At 39.4% G+C, this 23,705-nt stretch overlaps 2 protein-coding genes across 2 annotated transcripts; both read left to right on the plus strand.

The window, feature by feature from the left end:
• Nucleotides 1–12,775: 12,775 nt before the first annotated feature.
• LOC133721260 (PAN domain-containing protein At5g03700) lies at nt 12,776–14,840 on the plus strand. The gene has a single exon (XM_062147825.1). It carries the CDS (start codon nt 13,094–13,096, stop codon nt 14,576–14,578), a length of 1,485 nt encoding a protein of 494 aa, XP_062003809.1. The 5' UTR covers nt 12,776–13,093; the 3' UTR covers nt 14,579–14,840.
• Nucleotides 14,841–20,080: 5,240 nt separating this feature from the next.
• LOC133721513 (uncharacterized) lies at nt 20,081–23,347 on the plus strand. Its single transcript, XM_062148149.1, has 2 exons — nt 20,081–21,425; nt 23,069–23,347. The coding sequence occupies exons 1-2, from the start codon at nt 20,498–20,500 to the stop codon at nt 23,098–23,100; spliced, it is 960 nt and encodes a 319-aa protein (XP_062004133.1). The 5' UTR covers nt 20,081–20,497; the 3' UTR covers nt 23,101–23,347.
• Nucleotides 23,348–23,705: the final 358 nt, after the last annotated feature.

Here is a 23,705-nt window from a genome sequence, read left to right on the forward strand (position 1 = left end):
GCAAACAACAATAAAACACATATCAATTTTGTGACCTTAATTTCATAATCTGAGCACACAACAATCAAAAACAAAACCCACAAACACCAGCAATCCAGTGTCATTTAACCACAATAATCAAAAGCAAAGTAGAAACCGAAGATGTAAAACCCACAAAGTCACAAACAATATCAGAAATCAAAGTAGAAAACTAGAAAACCCTAAATCTAAATTCCCAATTTGACTAATTTGATCACATACCAGATCCCGGAGAAGAGAGAGACGTCGGAGAAGAGGGAGACGTCGGAGAAGAGAGAAACGTCAGAGATGGCTGGGAGAGACGTCAGAGAGTTGAGAGATCCGTAGTGTGAGACTGTGAGCCCGGAGAAGAGAGAGACGTCGGAGATGACTGGGAGAGATGTCGGAGAGTTGAGAGATGAGAGATCCGTTGCGAGAGTGAGAGTTGAGAGATGAGGGATCTGAGATCGGCTGTGTGGGTAAAGGGGGTATTATGTTTTCCTTTTCATTTAGATTCAGTGAGATAAGGTGTACTGAAAGAAAAAATAAAACCAATCAAATATTGACACATAATATAAATTATATATTTTTAATATATATTAGGAAAATCGGTCGGATCGGTTTTCAAACGGTCGGAAATAAGTCGAACACCGATTTCGACCTGCATACAGTCGGTTTCGGTTAGGCAAATTGTTTGGCTCCAATTTTGTTGCAGCTGGTCAACAGTCTCTTTTCTGCATGGGCGTGCCAGCACCGTTCGGGTGCGGTCGTCGGGGGTGTCCCTTGACCTGACTTCTTTTGAGCGACTGTAGACGAGGAGAGCACCAACCTCGTCGTGGGATTCTTTATGCCTCGTGGTGAGGACTTTTGCTGAGCTTCTTGAAAATCACAATCGATACTCGATGTTGTAGATCGAGCAGAGCGAGAACCACCGGGAAGTAGAGAGAACTTGCTAAAGCGTGACTTTAGCTTGGCTAGTTTGCTAGGGCGTTACCCTTGCTTGGCTGGTTCTGTAACCGTTGTGGTCGTGGTACTACAATCGGCTCCCGAGGAGACTAGGACCGAAGCACGTTGACAGAGGGTTTGGTGGCACTGAAAGTCGGCTTCTGAGAAGACTATGACTAGGAGTGTGATCACCTATAAGAGAAAGAGAAGGAAAGGAGTTGGTCTTAGAGAGGTTTGCTCTAGAGAGAACTTAGATCATCTTAGAGATGTTTTGATGTATGAATGAGTTGTTGTTTGAATTGGTGTTGTGTTTGTGGTCGTGGTACTACAATCGGCTCCCGAGGAGACTAGGACCGAAGTACGTTGACAGAGGGTTTGGTGGCACTGATAGTCGGCTCCTGAGGAGACTAGGACTTAGAGTGTGATCACCTATAAGAGAAAGAGAAGGAAAGGAGTTGCTCTTAGAGAGGTTGCTCTAGAGAGAACTTAGATCATCTTAGAGATGTTTTGATGAATGAATTGGTGTATTGTTCTATGTTGTAGCCTCTATTTATAGGCTACCAAGCAACACTATTTGGCCTTAAAAACAAATCAAAATGGGTTAGGTTTGAGCACTTAAACACTTAATGGAATGTTAGGTTTGAGTCATTTTCTGCTCCCTTATCCTTCAATTTTTATCTCCATCAAGCACTCAGTTTTTGACCGTGACTTCTTCATAAGAAATGTTCCACTATGAGTGTAGATCACCCTGATAAATTTTCAGAGCTTTTAATATAGTGTTTGGGCCGAAAACGCTGCTGGACCTCTTACAGGTCCAGTTTCCAAGTTTTGCTTCTGCAGAAAATTGGACTGTTTGTTTGAAGGTTTTCCACTCCAAACGAGCTTTGGCACTCTTCATAAGAAATGATCAATGGGATGTCTAGAATTAATCTGGAAAGTTTCAACTCATTTGGAGTTCGGATGGTTAGTCCGCCATCCCTCATTTCTTGTCTAGCTCGCTTTCTCCTAGCCGAAGTAGGAAAATGTGCTAAAGTTGATTTTTCATTTCCATGTTTGGTAGGCCTTATTTAGCCTCTTAATAATATATTTTTGAACTTATCGAAAATATATATGTGAGCCACTGATATTGGCTCAATTTCTCCAAGACACGCTTTGTCAAACCAAAATGCTCATTTTGGGTCCAAACATTGCCCCCCAGACCTCGAAGTCAAAGGTCTTCGTCTTGACTGAAGAGGTCTTGAATCAACACTACTCTTATAATGTTGTTGCTCCAAAGCCACTTGTATTGGCTTGACTGAAATTACTTGAACAGTGGCCTCTCTCCCTCTTAATTATATATATATGAACAGTGAGCATACATATATTAATCGCCAGTCTTCCTTCGCGAGGCCATGTAATTAAAGCTACTTCGCTGCCAACAATTAGCAACCCAGCTTTCGCCATAAATATTGGCAAAAATATTGATTTGACCTCTTCCACTGCTAATACCATACTAGGCATATTAAATGCCTCTTGTATATGTGCCCAGACCAAAACCAATGGCCTCTTAAGTATATTAGCAAGTTCAAGCCACTGTTAGGCAAGAACACGATTTTTTGCATCCTCCGCGACGCACAAATTTGAAACTCTTTTTGTATTTTGTATTTTTTTTTTTTTTTTTTTTTATAAGTAGTTGAATTCAATAAGACAATGTGAATCAAGGTTTAGACATGCGGCCCAAGTATAGTCGCCTAGACACAAATTTTCTTTCAATCCTTTGGGCAACCTTACTGAAATGGCCAGGTGGGGGAGGGCGAACAAGAGAGGCAGAATCCATTTTGGCATGAGCTACTCCCACATAGTGGTTTAGGCCCATTTGCACGCACTTCTGGATTCAAGAACCTGTCATGAACGTTGTCCCCTTTCTAGACACCATTTCACATAGGCTATAGTTACTAAGATTTGAAAGGTCATAAGTGTGAAGACAGTTCAACAAGTGTTAATAAAAGCCTCCCTTAACCTTAAGGGACCTGAACTAGGCACCAAAAAGAAGTTTAGGCCAATATTAACAAAAGAGACTTCACCTATTCCGTTATGATTCACAAATGACGAAAATAAAAGTGAAAACTGAAAATTGACAGGAAATTTAAAACAAAGAAAGAAGTTAGCAGCACTATGTTTAGCTAACCTCCAGAAGGCCACGGGGGAGGCCATCTATGCTTCACTCCAAGCTCAGATGTGTCAAAATTTATAGCATGAAAACCCCTCTTGTGAGAGCTTGGAGGAAAAGAACAAAGATACTTCGCGTCGAAGAATTGGAAGAAATTTGGCTCACAGGAGGAGTAGTCTTGCCCCCCAAGTATCTTTGTTGGTTGGCGAATGATGATCTTCAATTGCAACTTTGGCGATGAAGATGTCCCAAGATCGGCTTTGTCGCCAACGATTGCCAACTTCTTTTGATCAAAGAGATGATCATGGGTCATATCTTGCCCCCCATGCATCTGATCAGTAGCCACGTATTTGGCTTGATCAGTGGAGAAATAAGATATTTGTTCAGAGACAATTGTATTGTCAGAAGAACAATCTTGTTGATGACCTTTTCCATGCACAGCCTCTGTGTAAGGCTGTGACTCAACAATGAGACCTTTAGGTTGATTGCCACCTATAGGCAAGTTAGTCTCAGAAACGACCTCTTCGCGAGCAGGTTTTTGACGTTCCAATTCGCCTTGCTGCGAACCGACTTGGGTAGCCAAGATGGAACCCTCAATTTGTTGGTCCCAATCGCGAAACCTCTGCTTTGTTTTTGCGATCAAACTGGCCATGTCCCTGGCTCGCTTTTCTTTATGCCTCTCGACGTTGGTCATGATGATCGCCAGCTGTTCCTCAATGCTTGCCCCCTCTGGGATGGGAATAGGCATAAACTCATCATTAATGGCAGTATCGCCAGTGGTGGCAACATTGACCATCTATTTACTTTAGGAATTTCTTTTGGTAAAGATTTTCCCCTAGCATCTCAATGATGGCGAACAAATGCAAAAAGACTCTAGTGTAGTCCCACTGGGCGTGCCAAAATGTTTGGCTCCAATTTTGCTGCAGCTGGTCAACAGTCTCTTTTCTGCGCGGGCGTGCCAGCACCGTTCGGGTGCGGTCGTCGGGGGTGTCCCTTGACCTGACTTCTATCAAGCGATTGTGGACGAGGAGAGCACCAACCTCGTCGTGGGATTCTTTGTGCCTCGTGGTGAGGACTTTTGCTGAGCTTCTTGAAAATCACAATCGATACTCGATGTTGTAGATCGAGCAGAGCGAGAACCACCGGGAAGTAGAGAGAACTTGCTAAAGCGTGGCTTTAGCTTGGCTGGTTTGCTAGGGCGTTACCCTTGCTTGGCTGGTTCTGTAACCGTTGTGGTCGTGGTACTACAATCGGCTCCCGAGGAGACTAGGACCGAAGCACGTTGACAGAGGGTTTGGTGGCACTGAAAGTCGGCTTCTGAGAAGACTAGGACTAGGAGTGTGATCACCTATAAGAGAAAGAGAAGGAAAGGAGTTGCTCTTAGAGAGGTTTGCTCTAGAGAGAACTTAGATCATCTTAGAGATGTTTTGATGTATGAATGAGTTGTTGTTTGAATTGGTGTTGTGTTTGTGGTCGTGGTACTACAATCGGCTCCCGAGGAGACTAGGACCGAAGTACGTTGACAGAGGGTTTGGTGGCACTGATAGTCGGCTCCTGAGGAGACTAGGACTTAGAGTGTGATCACCTATAAGAGAAAGAGAAGGAAAGGAGTTGCTCTTAGAGAGGTTGCTCTAGAGAGAACTTAGATCATCTTAGAGTTGTTTTGATGAATGAATTGGTGTATTGTTCTATGTTGTAGCCTCTATTTATAGGCTACCAAGCAACACTATTTGGCCTTAAAAACAAATCATAATGGGTTAGGTTTGAGCACTTAAACACTTAATGGAATGTTAGGTTTGAGTCATTTTCTGCTCCCTTATCCTTCAATTTTTATCTCCATCAAGCACTCAGTTTTTGACCGTGACTTCTTCATAAGAAATGTTCCACTATGAGTGTAGATCACCCTGATAAATTTTCAGAGCTTTTAATATAGTGTTTGGGCCGAAAACGCTGCTGGACCTCCTACAGGTCCAGTTTCCAAGTTTTGCTTCTGCAGAAAATTGGACTGTTTGTTTGAAGGTTTTCCACTCCGAACGAGCTTTGGCACTCTTCATAAGAAATGATCGATGGGATGTCTAGAATTAATCTGGAAAGTTTCAACTCATTTGGAGTTCGGATGGTTAGTCCGCCATCCCTCATTTCTTGTCTAGCTCGCTTTCTCCTAGCCGAAGTAGGAAAATGTGCTAAAGTTGATTTTTCATTTCCATGTTTGGTAGGCCTTATTTAGCCTCTTAATAATATATTTTTGAACTTATCGAAAATATATATGTGAGCCACTGATATTGGCTCAATTTCTCCAAGACACGCTTTGTCAAACCAAAATGCTCATTTTGGGTCCAAACACAAATATGGGTTTTTTGCTTTCTTAATTCGGTTCGGAAACCGAACCATATTTTTCGGTTCGAAACGGTCGGAAAACCGTTTTGCATTCGGTTATGCCCAGGCCTACGAATTTAGGATCCCGGTGGCTTTTGTATTAAAACTTGGGATTCGGGTCATTTTTGAAATCAGGTTATGTACTTTTTTTTTTTTTTGGGAAGCCCCCTCTGCATATTGAGGTCCTATATGTCTTGAAAATAGATTGGGTTGGAAACTTGGCCTGGTCCAGTTTCTTTCCTGGTAGTATCAAGATTACTTAGTTACTTGGTCTCAATTGCGATCAAAATACATCTTTACTTAGGTACTAGGGTTTTTAGGGTTCTTAGCAGTAAATAGATTATGATGGGTCCTATAAGGGTGAGTTTTTATGTGTTGTATGCCTCTTTCTACTTTAAATGGACTGACACTCCAATTTGATCAAAAAAATATTATGAAAATATTAGGATGAACGTGTTTCTGGGTATCGGGGATTGATAGCCATGTTGCAATCCTTACTGGGCAGATAACCAAAATTCACATAGAAAAACACAGATTTGGTTATGCAGTGAAAACCTTAATTTGAGATTAATAACACTGCGGGGCTCTTACTCTTGAGAACCCAAAAGCGACAATCAATCCACTAGTGGTGAAGAACAAGTTTATTTACAAACACAAATAGTGCTACACTCGGCTTCAATCACTAGACTAACTAGGTGAGGTGTTTGTCTTGAATCTTTTCTGCCTTCTTCACTTGAACGATCTCCAACAATCACTCTTCTTGCATCAATGACTTCTCTACTGATCTCAAGAAAACCATGCAAATAAAAGAATGAATGATGAAACACCTTAACACGGAACAAGTGTTTCAAAGACGCCTATCATACTCTTTCTAAGCAAGCAAGATGCACACAAATCTTGCGTAAAAGTCACCCCCAAATAAACGCACCCTATTGTGAATATATGGAGGAAAGAACGAATCTTATTCAATCATGTCTTTACAAACTTTTATTATGTGATGCTTAATTCACACTTCTCTAATATAATATATCTGATTTCTTGATGAATAGGTACTTGCATAAGTTAAATACTTATGTTCGTAATAAAGCCTGTCCAGAAGGTTCTATTGCCGAAGGTTATTTGGCAGAAGAGTGTATTACATTTTGTTCACGATATTTACGTCAAGTTGAGACTAAATTTAACCGAGTAGAAAGAAACTATGATGGAGGTCAACCATTGCAAGACAAGACTCAATTATCTATCTTCTCACTTCCGGGTAAAACTATTGGCACAGGTGTATTGACAGTAATGACTGAAGAGCTTCATCATGCTGCCACCCATTATGTCCTGACAAATTGTGATGAGTGTTTGCCTTTTATTGAGTACGTAATCCTATCACCATAAGTATTTAAATTTAAATATATGTATGTGATATTAATTAATTTATAAGGTGTTCTACGTGCAGAGAACATAAGGACATTCTTCGTATACAACATGGTGATGATCGGGTGGATGAGTTGCACAAAAAAAAATTTGTGGAATGGTTTTCTAAGAAGGTAACCACCATTTTGATTTGAGATATAACTGTTAATAGCTATATTTAATATTTTTTATTAAAAAGTATTACATTCTTCACATGCAGATCCAACAATTGTATGTAGATGGAAAAGTGAGCGCTCAAATGCGTTCTTTGGCCCGAAGTCCTGGAAAGCAAGCTGTCTACTACAAATGTTACAATATCCATGGATTTCGGTTCCATACTGTACAACATGACGTGACGAAGAACACAAAATAGCGGAGTTATGGTCAAAGGAGAGAACCAAATTAATTGTGTGCCTTGGTATGGAACCCTTACAGACGTCGTTGAGCTCTGGTATACAGATCACAATAAGTTGTCTTGTTTCACTGTAATTGGTTTGACACAGCTACCAAAGGCAAAGGTTATAAGGAAGATCGTTATGGCATACTAAGTGTCAACAATAAGGGTAAGTTGAATACCCAAGAGCCATTTGTGCTGGCATCCCAAGCAACCCAGGTTTATTATGTTGAAGGAATAAAAAACAGTGCTTGGAGTGTCGTGGTGGAAACCAAACCCAGAAACGTTTTTGAAATGCCTACTAATGAAGAGGAACCGTATCAAGAAGAAGAATCTCAGACGAGTCACACATATGCAAACCGTAACGAGGAAGAAGATAATGAAGAATGAGGTATTGTGCTTCAAGTCCCTACTGATGATTTGTATGTGTGTATTCTCTTTTTTCACATATAAGTAAACAAAATAACGAATTGTTTTGTGATTGCAGTACTGTCCATTTGGCAAGGTTGAAGTCTAGACATCTGAAATCAGTCGGCAAAAGTTAGGCCTATTAATGTGCATTGTAATGTATATGTTGGTGTTCACATAAATTTGAATTGTATCTCTTTGTTGTTTTGTGTTCCTTGGGAGTGGTTTTGGTCTAGTCCCCCTTCCCTTTTGTATTTTTTTTTTATCAATAAAATTTCGAATAAGGGCGAAGAGTTAGCTCTTAGTTCGCTTCTTAAAAAAAAAAAAAAAAAGGATTACTACTTACTGTGTACTTTTTTACTATTATATGACCTTTCTAATAGTGGCTATACTTTGTTGCATTGAATGATGATGAACCTATTTCTGGTTTTTCATTATATATGTTATGACCAAATTTGCAAGAATATGAAGACAAAAAATGCAGGAATCTATATATTGGCCACTTTTAACCCTCTTTTTTTTTTTTTTTTTTTTGGTATTTCCGACGGTGAATATGTGGTCGGAAATAAACCCTATAATTTCCGACGACTTTCCGACGAAACAAAATTTTATCGGAAAATGACCATTTATTTTCCGACGACATCACACTTGGTCGGAAAAACAATTAGCGGGAACTTTTGCCGCCAAATTATAATTATTTCCGACCCCACTCTAAACTTTTTCCGAGAGGTTGTTTGCCGTCGGAAATAATGGTCATCCAAAATTTGTATTTCCGACGAGTAAAATTTTTTAGTCGGAAATACTGTCACTTCCGACCAGAAAAGGATTTGGTCGGAAAAAGTCAGTCGGAAAAGGACATATTTTTTGTAGTGAATTAAAATAAACATATCCTAAATCAATTAGGACTTAAATGGTACGAAATAAACAGGTGGAAAATATCTTTGCATAATAATCTTTAAAAAACAGAAAGATACTTTCCGAAAACGAACTTTCTAAAACCACTGACTCGGGGATTGCAACACAGGTTGCAATCTCAATGCATATGCAGAACCATGAGATGCATTTACCTGAAACTTCTCCGAGATCAATACTGAGGTCCATTTGTCAGCTTCTAAGGTTGAAATGAGATAAAGTACTTCACTTGCTTTTGTATGGGAATGCCAACACTCAATACGTACAAAGTCTTGTACTTACATATTAAGTTAGTTTTTTTTTTTTTTTTGTTGACGAGGTTGACGATCGATTCGACTTATGAGCTGAACTATATCGAGCGTCACATCTCTATAAATATATTATTTTTTGCAAACTAAATGGTGTGACAAGATTATGTCTAATAGTGAGTTTAGCATTGTAATATTGTAGCAATGTAGAGGGTTTTGCTCAATGTCCATGATAAAAGTTGGTCTAACTGCAATCTACTTATTTTTTGTTATTGGTGTAAAATAATGAGCGAGACACAGAATTGAAGGGAACATAGAGAAACCGTGAGCATATTATAGCATGCAAGGCCCAAGCTAGAGCTAGCTAGATAAGCCATTTATATAGGACAAGTTGCCTTCCTGTCATCCTGTGTATTTATGTATATATATAGCTACTGTGTCATCGAAGAGAACATTCACAGGTTCTTTGAAGTGTGAACTAGTTCCGTGCAGAAAAGAATCACCTCTATATATAAACTATGATAACGTACATAACAGTCATCTAGAAGATGATCGAGTGGAATAAAATGAACAAATTGACAAGCTAAATAATTCTATGGCTAGCTTGAGAAAAGTAAAAGACTAGAATAAAGAGAAGCTAGCTAGAAAGAACCGTGCAGTCAATGAAAGTTCTATTGTATATGCATTCTTTGCTTGTTTATAGTTGCTGTTTCATTAAGCAGACCTTAAATCAGGTAAATATTCCATATTGATCGATTAGTTAATTAATTTAACCAGTTTTAACTGGCATGGTTCTAGAACTGAAAGCTCAATTCCTTCACATGGTTTCATCGAACATATTTTCTTCATCTTAGTCATAGTGTACAATTCTCAGGCAGACATTAGCTAAGCTATAATAATCTTACTTTCCATATATTGTATATATTATTTCTTGGTCAGAATTTTCTATAATTGAGGCATGTGAAGACAAGCTAGACTATAAATTACAGAAGTCACAGACACACTAATTGGGGAGCTCATATAATTTTCTTTGTCTATCTTCTTCTTGTTAATTAATCGTACCGTGTTTCTATATACGGATACAATTGCCTGCAACATATCATGGGGCTCTGTAAATTATATATTGTTCTAGACCAGCTATTACCTGATCCATGTGTGCACGTGTGAGCTGACATGTGTGAGTGTGTGTCTATATAGTATATATATATATATATATATAAATTAAGGTCAAAGTCAACATCTAGTAGCTAAGCTAAGAGTGATACAGAGAAGAGCTGGAGCTTCGACCTTAGAGCAAGTTCATCCGTGAGTCACCAGGTCACATATTATTCACTGTTTTTTATATGTATTTTTACTTTTTGAGTCACGGGCACAGTGTATTTCGTACCCTGAGTCGCCATGTGTCACCCTGAGTCACTTTCTGGGTCACCCTGGTGACCCATGTTTTATTGGAAACTATGCATGTGACTCAGAAAGTGGAAATAAACACTAAAAAGCAGTGAATAGTAGGTGACCTAGTGAACTTGCTCTTAGAAATGAAGATGATCTGGAGGAGGAGAATGGGTGGAGATAGGGGAAGGATCAAAACTAATTAAACTGATTTTTTACAGAGATGATCTTTAAAGATTAATTTAAGATATAGACCGTTGGATTATAAATTTATTAAGTAAAAATATATTAATTGAGAATAAATATGTTCGTTCACCCTTAAAACATAAGAATTGTCCATATATGATATTGGGTATAAAGATAAAAAAAAGGCCATAGTTTTCAAATTGTCAAACAACATGCACCTGTCAGCTGTCTCTACAGACGGGTAATGAATCAAGTTTAGTAGATTTCCCCCTTCTTTTTCGACTATGTCAACTCCTCATTCATTGCTCTAGTTGTAAATGTCAATCCAGCGCCCCACCAGCTGCGCTTTAATTTGGTCCGAAGTGATGACATTGATGTCTAATAACCGATTCGAGAATTCTTCCAAGTGATTCGAGAAAGCATAAGCAACTGTTTGTTTCAACTTGTTGTTTAGATCATTTTATCAAATATCTTACTCATTAAGAAAAATCGTTCGATCAATTCAGTGTCTCAATTTAATCGATTAAATGTCAACCATCTCTATTCTATCCTGTAATTGATACATGTAAAACTTAGATACATGAAATGTGCAGATGATTTTAGATCTCTTGGCAACGATTCGTTTTCTTAGCTAGACATTAACCCTAATAGAAGAAGTAGGCGTTAGGTTTTGGCTGAAACTGTTGGGAAATCAAAATGGTGGATTAAACTCATCCGTCTGCTCGATCGCCACTTATTGGTTTGACTTCTTTGGTGATTGGATCGATATTGCCGCTGTTGGATGAGGGAACTACCTTCATTACTATTCAAGGTGGTGCTGCCGCTAGCAAGTCGCCTACCTCAACCAACATTTCTAGACATCTCAATCCATTTTAAATGCTTTCCTAACTAAATATCAACTCCCACTCTGTCACAGAAGAAGAAAAAGAAACAAGACAAACCAAAATAAAAATTAGCAAATACTAATTAAATGGGTCATTCAAATCCTTTTGTGCTAAAGATTCTGATTCACACACTCCTCATAATTGCATTTTGATATGAAAGACGTCTCAGATGCATATATTAAGAGAAGCGAATTTTCCAACCGATACAATTGTTGTTACTGATCACTTCTTAGAGCAAGTTCACCCGTAGTCAAGAAAATGTAAAATCGAGAAGTCAAGAATTCGACCAGTCAAGTTACTATTCACTGCCACTGGACATGGGTTTCCACCAGTTTTTTTTCTTGACCGGTCAAGACTGTTCATTATTATATTTTTTAACTGTTCATTGAAAACAATTTTTTTGGGTGTGAGATGTTAGGAAAAATTGTAGGAGGGTCTCGAAAATCGACTTTTTACACATACATAATTTGGGAAAACTTCCTTCATGAAAGTTATAGAGATCGTCGATACGAGTTCGTGCATATGTGGAATGTAAATATCGGAGTTCGTATGAATTAGTTATAAATTTTTGAAAATTTGAAAATTTTCTATAAATAGCATAAATTTATGGTCCTTTTTCATAAGGACAGATTTTTCTTCTTTTCTTCACTTTCACCCCTGAAACTCTCTCTTCTCTCTCCTCCTCGTCTCCTCAGACCCGTCGGGTCCTGACCGACCCGACCAGAGTTTTCCGGCGCCGTCGTGCGTCCTCCGGCAGCGGACCCAGGCCATACGGGCTCGCCTCGGCCCGCTTGTCCTCCCCACAGTGGTGCCTCACCTCACCACTCAGCCCAGAAGGAGATCGAAGGCCTCCCATAGCCGTGCGACATGACCCGGCCGGAATTCTAGTTTTCCGGCATCCTCTCGGCGACTAGGCGTCAAATCCTGCCTAATTGCGGCGCCACGCGTCAACATCTCGTCCTCCACTGCCTTACTTCAGCGCGTCATGCTTCATGGAAAGGAGATGACGTCAGCCACGTTATGCCCACAGCCGAGCTGGCAGCCCCTCACCCCCAGTCAAGAATTTAGTCACTGGCTTGCCCGTTTCTTTGGCCTTGGTCAAGAAAAGGCAAGACTTGCCTGGTCAAAGATGGGCCGGTGGAAGCAAAAAAAAGAGCTAGCCTGGTCAACACATCATCATTCCCTCATTTTGCCCGGGCAAAGTGATACCGGTGGACTTGCTCTTGAAAGGTTTCTGCTTGGCCTAACTCCATTAATATTACTTCGATATGTCTCCAACTTTCAATTTGATTAATTAGGTTGTGACTTCTGATTGTGATATAAGTTTGTCGTTACTCGTTAGTAGTTCTGTGTCGTTTTCGTGTAATCAACCCAACTCGATCGATCACCATGCATGCATTTATTTTACAGTCTCACCATATATAACAATATCAACCCCCTCATGAGGTCTTTCTATTATTAACATGCATGGAAAGTTGGAAACCCTAGCACTAGCACCCCTATGAATTTGCGTCGAGGATGAAAAGAAATGTATAGCTCACAAGACTTCCAAGTGCCACTTGCAAACCATACTTTCGGTTGATCAACATGCTTAATTGCCTGCCTTTCTTAATTCACAAATTACTCATTCTTTTTCTGATTTCGAATTTAAAATAATATACTCAATCGATCCGCAACATGATCAAGCATTATATATCAGACTGCGGCTGCCCTTTCCTATCCTCTCATGGCTGTCTTTCGCATTCTCTAGTCGCTCAACTCTCTGCAACACCTTCATAACATCCACACACCCCCTTTTCCAAAAATGGAGACTCATTTCATCAACTCAGTAACTCGTCTACGTGCAACTCAGCTCCTTCTCTGCACACTCGCTATATTACTCTTCTCACCCACCGCCACCACCCTATCAGAGCTTCCCAGAGGCTTCAAGGCCACTCCCGACTCCTCAACCCAAACCTTCCAACCTCTCCTCTCCGACTCCACTGGCAATTTCTCCCTCGGCTTTCTCCGAGTCAACAAAACCCAGCTGGCTCTCGCCGTCCTCCACGTTCCGTCATCTGAGCCCTTCTGGGTGGCAAACCCTGCCCAACTCGCTCGCTGGTCCGACCGTACCCACCTCACTTTCAACGGCAGTCTCGTCCTTTCCGATCCTCAGACAAGGACATATTGGTCAACTCACACTGATGCTGATCATGTTATCCTCCTCAACAATTCAAACTTGCTAATACAGAGTGCCAACCAGAACGAAGCTCCAGCATGGCAGAGTTTCGACTTTCCCACAAATACCCTCGTCGAAAACCAGAATTTCACATCTAAAATGGTTCTGATTTCCTCCAACGGACTGTACTCGATGCGATTAGGGCCCGACTTCATCGGCCTCTACGCGAATTTCAATGAAGGCTCGGACCAGATTTATCTCCGGCACAAAGCAATGGAAGCCAAAACCGATATAGTCGAGAATGAAGGCCCCATTTACGCGCAGATAAACCCGGATCGGTACCTCGGTATGTACCAAACGGGTAACCCGTTACCCGCCGACGTTCAAAAGTTCAACAGCTATCAGACACCCATCACCGGCTTCCTCCGGGTCCGGTTAGAACCCGACGGGAACTTAGTCGGGTACTTCTGGGACGGGTCGAAGTGGGTTTTGGACTACCGGGCGATTTCTCAAAGCTGCGAGCTTCCGAGTGCGTGCGGTTCGTACGGGTTGTGTACAGCCGGAAATGGCTGCTCGTGTTTGGATAACCGGACGGAGTTTGCCTCCGGCGAGTGTTTCGCGGCGCAGTCCGGTGACTTCTGCAGCGACGGAATCCCGAGAAATAATTTCTGGGTTTTGAGGAGGAACGGGGTTGAGCCGCCGTACAAGGAGTTGATGGGGTACCAAACGACGTCGTCGCTGGACCAGTGCGAGAGGCTTTGTGAAAGGAACTGTAGCTGTTGGGGCGCGGTTTTTAATAACGCATCCGGGTTTTGTTACATGATGGACTACCCGATCCAAACCCTAGTGGGTGTGGGGGATGAGACCAAGATAGGGTATTTTAAGGTGCGGGAGGGTGCAGGGAGGAAGAAAATGACTGTGGGTGTTGGGGTTGGGATTGGTGTGATGTGTGGGGTGGTTTTGATTTTGGTGGGGATTGTTGGGGTTTGGAGGTTTAGGGTTTGGAAGAGGAAGAGGGGAGGAGGAGCAGTAAAGAGCCGGTTCATGGAGCAAAACGGCGGCGTTTCGCCCGGCCCGTATAAGGATCTTGGATCGGCAAGCTTTAGGTCAATTGAGATGGGGAGTACATAGTGACGCAAGTAGTGACATTTTTGATTAACACTCATTTGATTAGTGGTGGTGGGTTCGGGCTAATCTTTGTTATATTGTATGATAATACATGATTAGTGAACCCTCAAACATAAACGTCTAATCTTCTTGATAATGTTTGCAACTTTGCATAATTGTATATACATTAGTGCTCTTCACATGTCACTTTGAGATCTTTATATCGATGAAAGTTGCACAATTTTAAATATAATGAATAGAGGTTTCGACCTGGGATAATGAATCATGTTGGAGTTTTTAATTTCTTTATTATAGCTAGATTACAAATGTTTAGTTCTTTTTTATTTTTTGAAAGGGGACAAATATTTTGCTTATGTTTACATGATTTATAAAGAAGTTTTGTGACATATGAAGTGACCGGATAAGTACAATATAAATTTTATTTTGTTATCGTAAAAATGCATCATTTATCATTAGATATCTCAACCTTACTACATTTTAATGATGACATCAATTTTCTTGCTTCCTTTATTGGAGTGGGTTTAAAGTTCATTTTTATAGAGGTGAACTTCATAGTGAAAACTTCGGGATCATCTTAAAATTTGAGAAGTGTCAATCCATTCTCCTCAAAACGAAGAGTTTTTTGGTTCCCAATTCAGAATGTGCATAACCAAGTTGTAGTCGTGGCCTGATTTTTGTATACTTACATGTTGCACCAGTTGTTTGAAGATGCATTACTGTTTTAAGTGATTGGAGGCACACAACACAAGCAAAATTGGAGGGTGGATACTGAAATTAGGGCAGTGATGTTGTGACTTGTGGATGAAGCAATTGTTAGGTAGGATAGTTTGTGGTTCTTAGTCATATGGATTATGAGGGAGTTGATTGGCACTATGCAAATATTTGGGTCCTGCAAATGACGCACGGGGTGACATCTTGTAGATTGTGATCCGACATTGAAAATCCCAAAGACTCGGATGCAAATGGTTAGGTATGAGTGTAGGACAAAAATGCCGTCATTGCATTTAAGTCTTCGAGTCCCACTACAGTATAAAGTCCCTGGCAAATACCCCATTTTTGGCCATTTAAAATCTCCCACCCGCCCAAAATATGATCAAATCTAGTTATTGAGAAAAAAATGAATACTATAGAGAAGTCATTATTATTATGATAAATCTCAGCGTTATGTATGCGAACATCACATTGATGCATTAAACACAAAAGAATGATTCTTATTTAAATTGTTTGCTTTGTATTAATGGCCATGAAAAATTAGCATGCACAAAAATGAATGGAAAAGTTAGCTTATAAAGCTTTTATAGATTCTTACCCCCCCCCCCCCCCCCCCTCGATTCTCTTTGGGACCATTGATTGCACCCAACTTACCAACTAACCTTTAGTCCTATTGAGGTTTTGTGTCATTTTTAATCTATATAGGTGCAATTAAACACAAATGAAATCTTAGTGAGTGATTATAGGTAGTTGCAGTTGATCCCCTTTTTTGTCAATTATTGAGTTCAAAACAAAAATCTCGGATTTACATTTCGCAAATATGTTGGATCTCTCCTCTAGCCAAATATTACTAAACATCCATAGAAAACCTAGTTGAAGTACATTTCACATTGGTTTAGCTACTTTTTAGCTACTTGGTGGGAGTTGATATTTGCTTCAAAACCTCCCAATTTCTAACACTGAAGAATGTATTGGAGATCTACATTTTACCCTAAATTCTTGCAGCCAAGGAAGTTGATCGTTAGACCATAAAGTTTTCATCATTAACCTAAAACCGAAAAGAACAATTGGGCTAGGGCCCAGTGCCTCCAAATTTTCAATAAGGTCCGGCCCAAGATATCAAAATCCAAATCTAGTCTCATATTAGACAGCAGGGTCTGAAGGAAAAACCCAGTTAGAGACGGGGCCCTTTTAGTGTCTGTTAATTTCATCATTTTTTGTTTCTTTTTCATTCAGTTCCACATGTGTCTTGTGCTCGGTTGTTAAACTCGCATCTTTGTTTATAGGTTTCAAATGCAATAATAACCCTAAAGCTTTTCCAGAAACAACTAATCATTAAATAGACTGGTGCTTTTAATAAGTACAGAAGCAACATTGATGCCAAAAATTGTGTAAGAAGCAGTATTATGAGTCCCATCTAGTGGAGAACGCTCCAGAGGAGGTGTTCATCATGTTTTGTTCTTCAAACAAGTCACAGGCTTGAACTGTGTCTGGCTCAGAAAAACCCTGCTTTGAAATTGTACTGACAGCTCTGCTATTGCACAGTTTAGATATGATATTTTACGAAGCAAGGCTGGCAGTCTCCAACTATATTATTCATTATTATAACTAATACCTGAAAATAATGCAATGGCCAAAACAAAGAAAGTCGTCAAAATTTTTGCCCAAAACGGTGTGCAAAACTGTATTGTATAGTCTGCATTGCAGTACTTAGCTTGCAGATGTAGATATGATAATTGCTGGTGTTTTGATATGGGAATAGATTCTGATTCATTTTCCAGATCATATTCTGAACTCTTGAGTTTCATTTTCTCTGATTAGCTGGTGCACAGATGTATGCAGTTTTGCTATATATCCCAACAGAGTGCAAGGAATAATTGCTTTATGGGTCTATGACTCTGTGAGGAGGAGGCATATATGATTTTGGGATAAGAAAAGGATATTCTTACTTTGCTTGCACATCTTTACATAAATGATAAATTCTGTACACAAGGTATATGAGGGTGATTGAAGCATTTTATTTATGTTCTTCGTTAATCCCAATTACAACTCTTACCCCTTTTGTTTTTCCCCTTAACTCTCTTGATTCCCCATTCATCCTAGGTCATGGCTGACTTTATTGATTTTTTTGCTTTTCCAAATGTAGGAAAAAGTTGTTTGATAAAATGTCTCATATAGAGTCTTCTTCTATTCACACCCTTACAAAAATAAATTGCTTGCTCCGTCATTGTGTATCATAGGATGTTGGCTGAAATAAAGAAGTATATATAACTTTGAGGAAGCTATTTTCCCATTAATGTTAGATCATTGCCGACTTCAGTGATGTTTTTCAAAATGTTGGGCAAATTTTTTCTACGAAATGTCTCAATGAGAATCCTTTATCACGCTTCTATAATGACAAATTTCTAGTTCCGTCACTGTGTATATCATAATTATTGGCTACGTGTATATTTGATTTTGAGGAAGCTTTGAATTATTTTTAGAAGTGTTTGGTTGAATAATAACTAGTGGCCATGTTAACTAAGTGACTTCAGGAGCTGTACTGCTGTTGCAGCTTTGATTCTTTTATCTCCCTGCAGGTATATGTTTTCTGGGAGAGGTAAAGATCGAAGAAATTAACTTTTTCCTTCTACTTTCCGGGAAAGTAATAAAAAAACCTTGTCTGGCCATGTAGAGAATCACTCAGTACACTAGTGCAGACAGTCAGTCACCATACAGACATTGCCATATTTTGATTCATCAGCTAGCTTTTGATGATATCATCAGATCCGGGTTCTCTTCTAGTTCTACAACAAATTAAAGGGAAAAGATGGATCGACTACGCAGCACTTGTATAAATGATCAAAATGCAGGCGTGTTCTCAGTAATTGACAGTTATGGCCACTTCGACAATGATCGAGTTCATTTCATTGGTGTGGTATATTATGAAGACATGCAGTTTCTTTGCAGGCAAGACTCCCTCGACTTCCCTTTGCCATCATTGAGTCACAATAGTTAAGGAGGTTCCATTCTTCTTTCCTTTGAGCAAGCATGTATATTATAGTAATAGTTAACAAGGAGAATTCTTCTAAATGAATAAAAGTTGAACAAATCGAGCGCATAAACATAGGTTCAAAATACACCACCAAGCATGGTAAGGTTGGTCGAGCGGACTAGCATGGAACTTCCATGTCTAGCGTTGAGCGTTCGAGTCTTAACTCCCACCATTTTTTGGCCAGCAGGTTTGAGGGGCCTTCTGGTTCCTGTGCTTGCGGCTAGGGATTAGTCTGGCTTTGCTGGGTACCCTCGTGGACCTCGGTTTGAATATTGACCGGGTGGGTGCGTAACCGAAGTGGCTTGTTACCTCACCTCCAATAAAAAAAAAACTCAGGTTCAAAATAAGTATTCTCTTAACCGATGACATGAAAAGTTTAGGGTGTAAATAAACATTTATGAAATGTTCATTAAGGTCAGTTAACTCTTCTCATCATTTCTAGCTATGCATGCGCTCTTAACCGCCAAAACTATATGTTTCTTGTGAGGTCATCTACTAATAATGTTTGCTCTTCACCAGAAAATAATACAGGATCTCGAATGTAAAATAAGTATTTTCTAACCACCCGAACTACATATCAAGTTGTCCACTATACATCATCATGCTAACATGTTTAGTTGTGACATTTTCTGCATCCCCTTCCTTGTTACTATTAGCAAATCTCACATCTTATGTGTGAGAGGGCCGGTGACAAAAATTGCGTGGGATGCACACAATAATCTTAGGAGGAAAAGGTCCAAAGGAGTGGATCTTCACGTGTGAAACTTTTCTAAGAAAGTAATTTCTCTTTATTAATCTCCCCATTTGTAACCGTCATTTCAATTTACTATGGTAATGTGAAAGCTTTATAATTGCCAGGTACAGATTTGTTGGTTTTTTCTTCTTTTGGGATTCCCCTTTCCTCTAAACGTGAAGTTTAGCTCCTTTCAAAAAAAAAAAACGTAAAGTTTAGCTTTTGTAACTCCAACTACGCCAATAACTTAATTGCATTAACCAATTCCATAAAGAAAGGCTTTTTAATTTCTCTTCGGAAGAAACCTTAGCTTAGTCTTCAAATATGTGAGTTCAGTTTTGTAGTAGGTGAAATCTCATGGCATGCTTTGAATTCGTGGACCCAATCATCACCATCATCCATTTATCACCATCATCATCAACATTACTCCATGTTATCCAAATAGCAACCCTAAAGTCAGCTCCTACCCTTACCGGCTTACCTAAGTGTTGTTCACCAATCTAAACATGTAATCGTTTCTGAAAATATACCCAAACTTAATTGAACGCACTCTTACAGAACTTCAAAGAAAATCAGCGATAAATTCACGAACAACGTTGTTCTTACCAAACAATTTGACATGTTATGTTACCAGATAAGTAACATTAGAGATTTCGCCGACTAATGTAATAGCATTTTATTTCCCACACTACTCTTAAATAAGTTAAATCTATAGACTTTTATTTAAATACACAATTAAATTTGACTGATTCACAGTACGACGTACTATCGGCTATAGATAACATTACTCCAATTAATTTTGAAATATTGCTCCCCCACCCTAAAAAGAAAAGTCCAATGCTTATCAAAGACCTATTCTATAGGAAACCTCATAAATCATATTTCCCCCCTTTTTGTGCGCTTGTCAATCTCAATTAGGTTAGGTTAGGTGATTAACTATACCTAGATTGTATTTTAATTGTCAGGTATAACAGATCAGGTCATACTCAGAGCTTTTATGCTAAAAATTTATTTCATTTTTCTACGAATGCAAATTGCATAAAAAGGGAGTTATGGTCATCTGTTTGAATATTCTTAAAAGAATGGTTAAGGTTAGGGGAATCCGTAATTAATGTCTATGGGCTGGCCTAGAACATGGATTTCACTGTCCTCCTTTATTTGTCATTCACTCTCTGATTTTTCATTTGCACAGTTTTATGTTCTCTGAATAAGAAAGGGCACCCCCACATGGAAGTAAACCAGAGAGAACAAGAGGAAGAAGAAGAAGAATAGAACAAGTACCATGCCTTCTTTTGTCACCTTCAATACTTCCATTTTTCTTCAACCATAGGCAAACCAAAACCAAAAAGGTACCCTCTTGCCTCTCCCAACCCCAAAACCGAGTTGTCATACAGATCTCCCACCTTGAGTTTCTTCATTTCTGGGATTTGATTTCTACACCCAAATGAGAAGTATAGCTACTTGTTACAATGAACATGCTATCAAGGTATCAGATTCATATTGTTCAGGGCCTTCAAACAGAGCCTATGTGACCCCTAAGTTGATTCCTTCAATCCCAAATGAAGTTACATGCATATACAAAACCAAGCTCTTGAACCACCAGCAGCTTTTGATCACTCTAACTTGGTACAACAGAATTTCAGGCCAAGGACTCATTGTCAATGTGGACGAGTACAAAATGAATTCCTCCTCCTCCTCCTCATCTTGGGAATCAAAATCATTGTCGAGTTCGAATTCCCAGAGACTGCAGAAGGAAAAGGGTACCAGGACATTCCAATCCTGCAATTTAAAGATAGAAGTGTTTTGGGATTTCTCCACTGCTGATTATCACAATGGAGGACCAGAGCCAACAAATGGTTTTTATTTATTGGTTTTGGCAGACTCAGAACTTGGTCTGATCCTTGGGGACAAGATAGAAGAAGTGCTGGACCTGAAGAAGTACAAGACTATCATTTCACAGCAGAAATTCTCATTGGTCTCCAGGAGTGAGCATGTCTCTGGTAATGCAGTGTATTCAACCAAGGCTCAATTCTGTGACTCGGGAATAGCTCATGACATTCTGATCAAGTGTGACAGAGACGACGAAGGAGGCTCGAAAAGCCAGGTGCTAACGTTTTCAATTGACAAGAAGAAGATTTTTCAGGTGAAGAGGTTGAAGTGGAATTTCAGAGGGAACCAGGCAATTTTTTTAGATGGTTTGCTGGTGGATTTGTTGTGGGACATTCACGATTGGTTGTTCAACCCAAAATCTGGGCGTGCTGTGTTTATGTTCAGGACTAGGAGTGGATTGGATAGCAGGCTTTGGCTGGAAGAGAAGGTTCTTGAACACAAGGGACAGGACAGGCCGGAATTCTCCTTGTTGATCTGTGCCTGTAAGAGCCCTGACTAGTCATTTTTCTTCTTTCAATCTTTCTTAGGAAGCAGAAAAGATTTATAATTAACAGTGACTTTATGAGTTCTTGTTTGGTTTTATGGGTTTTAAACCTGAAAGATATAATGGTTAATCTTCAGGTTTATAGGGAGCTATATGCTTTACTTGGGTTGGAAAACTGTATAGAATCAAAGTTTACAGGAAACATTTCTGGCATTAAAATCCTCTCTCTCTCTCTCTCTCTCTCTCTCTCTCTCTCTCTCTCTCTCTCTCTCTCTCTCTCTCTCTCTAAGGCAAAGCTTAGCTTCATTATAATCTTTTGGGATGGATAACAGATTGAATTTGTTTTCCTATTTGGTGATTATTGGTCTGGATTGAGGCTTATAAGAGACTTGGCTTTTGAAAACCCAGGGGACAAGCATTGTCCACTTTAGGAAGTAACATTTAACATTTTTATTTTTTTTTGTAAAGATGGTCAAAGGAATTCACTTCTACCCCCATGGTGACTCGAACCCAGAACCTAAATTCTAGATAGTGGACGCTCTAACCAATGAGCTAATATTTAACATAACATTGTGGCATACACATTTTTTATGGGCTGCCATTATAACATTGTTTTTTGCATGAAAATCGAAGATTTAATTCAGAGATAGAATGGAGGGAACTAGAGCAAGTCATATTCTCAATTTAGGGTGAATGTCAAGACAAAAGCAAATTCCGGCGTAGGTATTGGATTGGTTTGAGCCGATCGACCATACTTTGGTGTACACCTAGATCTGAAATCATCCGTCCAATTGGTGCGAACCAACGACAGTCTTTTTTGAATAGGTTCAAGCCGCTATTGTTCTTTTGTTGAACACCTTCAACCCAAGTGAGGTACCTTTTTGATACTTGTACGTAGGGTTGGGACTCTGAGACAGACCCCCAACTATAAGGGTTCAAGTCATGTGATTTCATGTTCAGTGTCGTGTGTTAGTATCAAGTATTAGCTTGGACCAAGCTGCAGACTTTTGAAATGAAATTAGTAGAGGGCGAAGGATGGGGACTATACTTTTGTGGGGGGTGGGATATTATTAATGTGGCAATAGCCAATAGGGCAGACGGCCAGTCAGGCTTTGTGTCTAGCTAGTGTTGTTACTAATCACCCTAGTCCGGCCAGCAAATTTATCTATAATTAATAGTGTTAAAACACTTTCTCAATAATCTTATCCCAAATGCTCAATTGCATATAACGGTCTATATATTTCAATTTCACAATTAGCTTTTGGTTATTTTGTAGTTGTTAACTTTATACAACTTTGTAATAGATGAACTTGCTCAATAGAAATACTTTGGTTATTCGACGTGATGGAATGAGCTAAATTCCAAACATTTTTGATCTAAGGTTACAAATTTGCTAAACACAAAATAAGTACAACAAAACCGTAAGATACCTAACTTGCTAACCACAATACATGCATGAATCATAAAAGGCAACAGTGGATCTTTATTAATCCCGTGTCATCTGTGTCATTTTCGGGTCATATTCTCGCCTCATGTCAAGAAGTATGACCTTTACGGCCAAGAGCTCAATGAATTATATATGTTGCTCTCCTACGGCCTCTAAGATCTAACCTCTAACATAATTTGGGAACTTTTATCTAGGTTACCTTGGAAAGCTCCTGGTCTCTAAATAATGCTGGCTCCACCCTCTAAAGTGGTGAACTGCTGATGTTTCCATGTATCTTAATGTAGTCGAGTTACTCGAGTATATATGGAGATGGATAGGTGCATGAAGATGACAGACTTAAACATGATACAGGAACAAACGTCCAAGACTGGCTACCATTTTCGCCGATTTAATTTCAGTGCAAGATTGCAAGTGGTTAGGTCCAGCCTCACATGTGCCAATAAATTTAAGTCACCATCTCATTAACAAGTGTTATGGGATTTATTAGCCCAAGGATTTTTCTTCTTGTATCATACAAGATTAGCCCAATAAGTTAAAGATTTTTAGTAGTGGTGTTCCATCGAATCACTCATTTCTGTTTGTTGATAATTAAACCGAAGGAAAAAGTTTGGCTAAGATTTGATCGAGTCGGTTAGCATGAACGAATTTGATTCGATTTTGAAAGGATAAAAATTAGTCTAGAAGTTGAAAGCAGAAATCTTAAAAAGTTAAAACCAATTGCTAGAGCATCTATAATCACATCAAAAGTAGCTATTGTTGCAATCGAAATAGAAAAACTAACAATGCACAATGTTTACTGTTTACACATGTCCCCGATTTTGCAATGAATGC

Source organism: Rosa rugosa, chromosome 7, assembly GCF_958449725.1.
Source record: "Rosa rugosa chromosome 7, drRosRugo1.1, whole genome shotgun sequence".
Lineage (NCBI taxonomy): Eukaryota > Viridiplantae > Streptophyta > Magnoliopsida > Rosales > Rosaceae > Rosa > Rosa rugosa.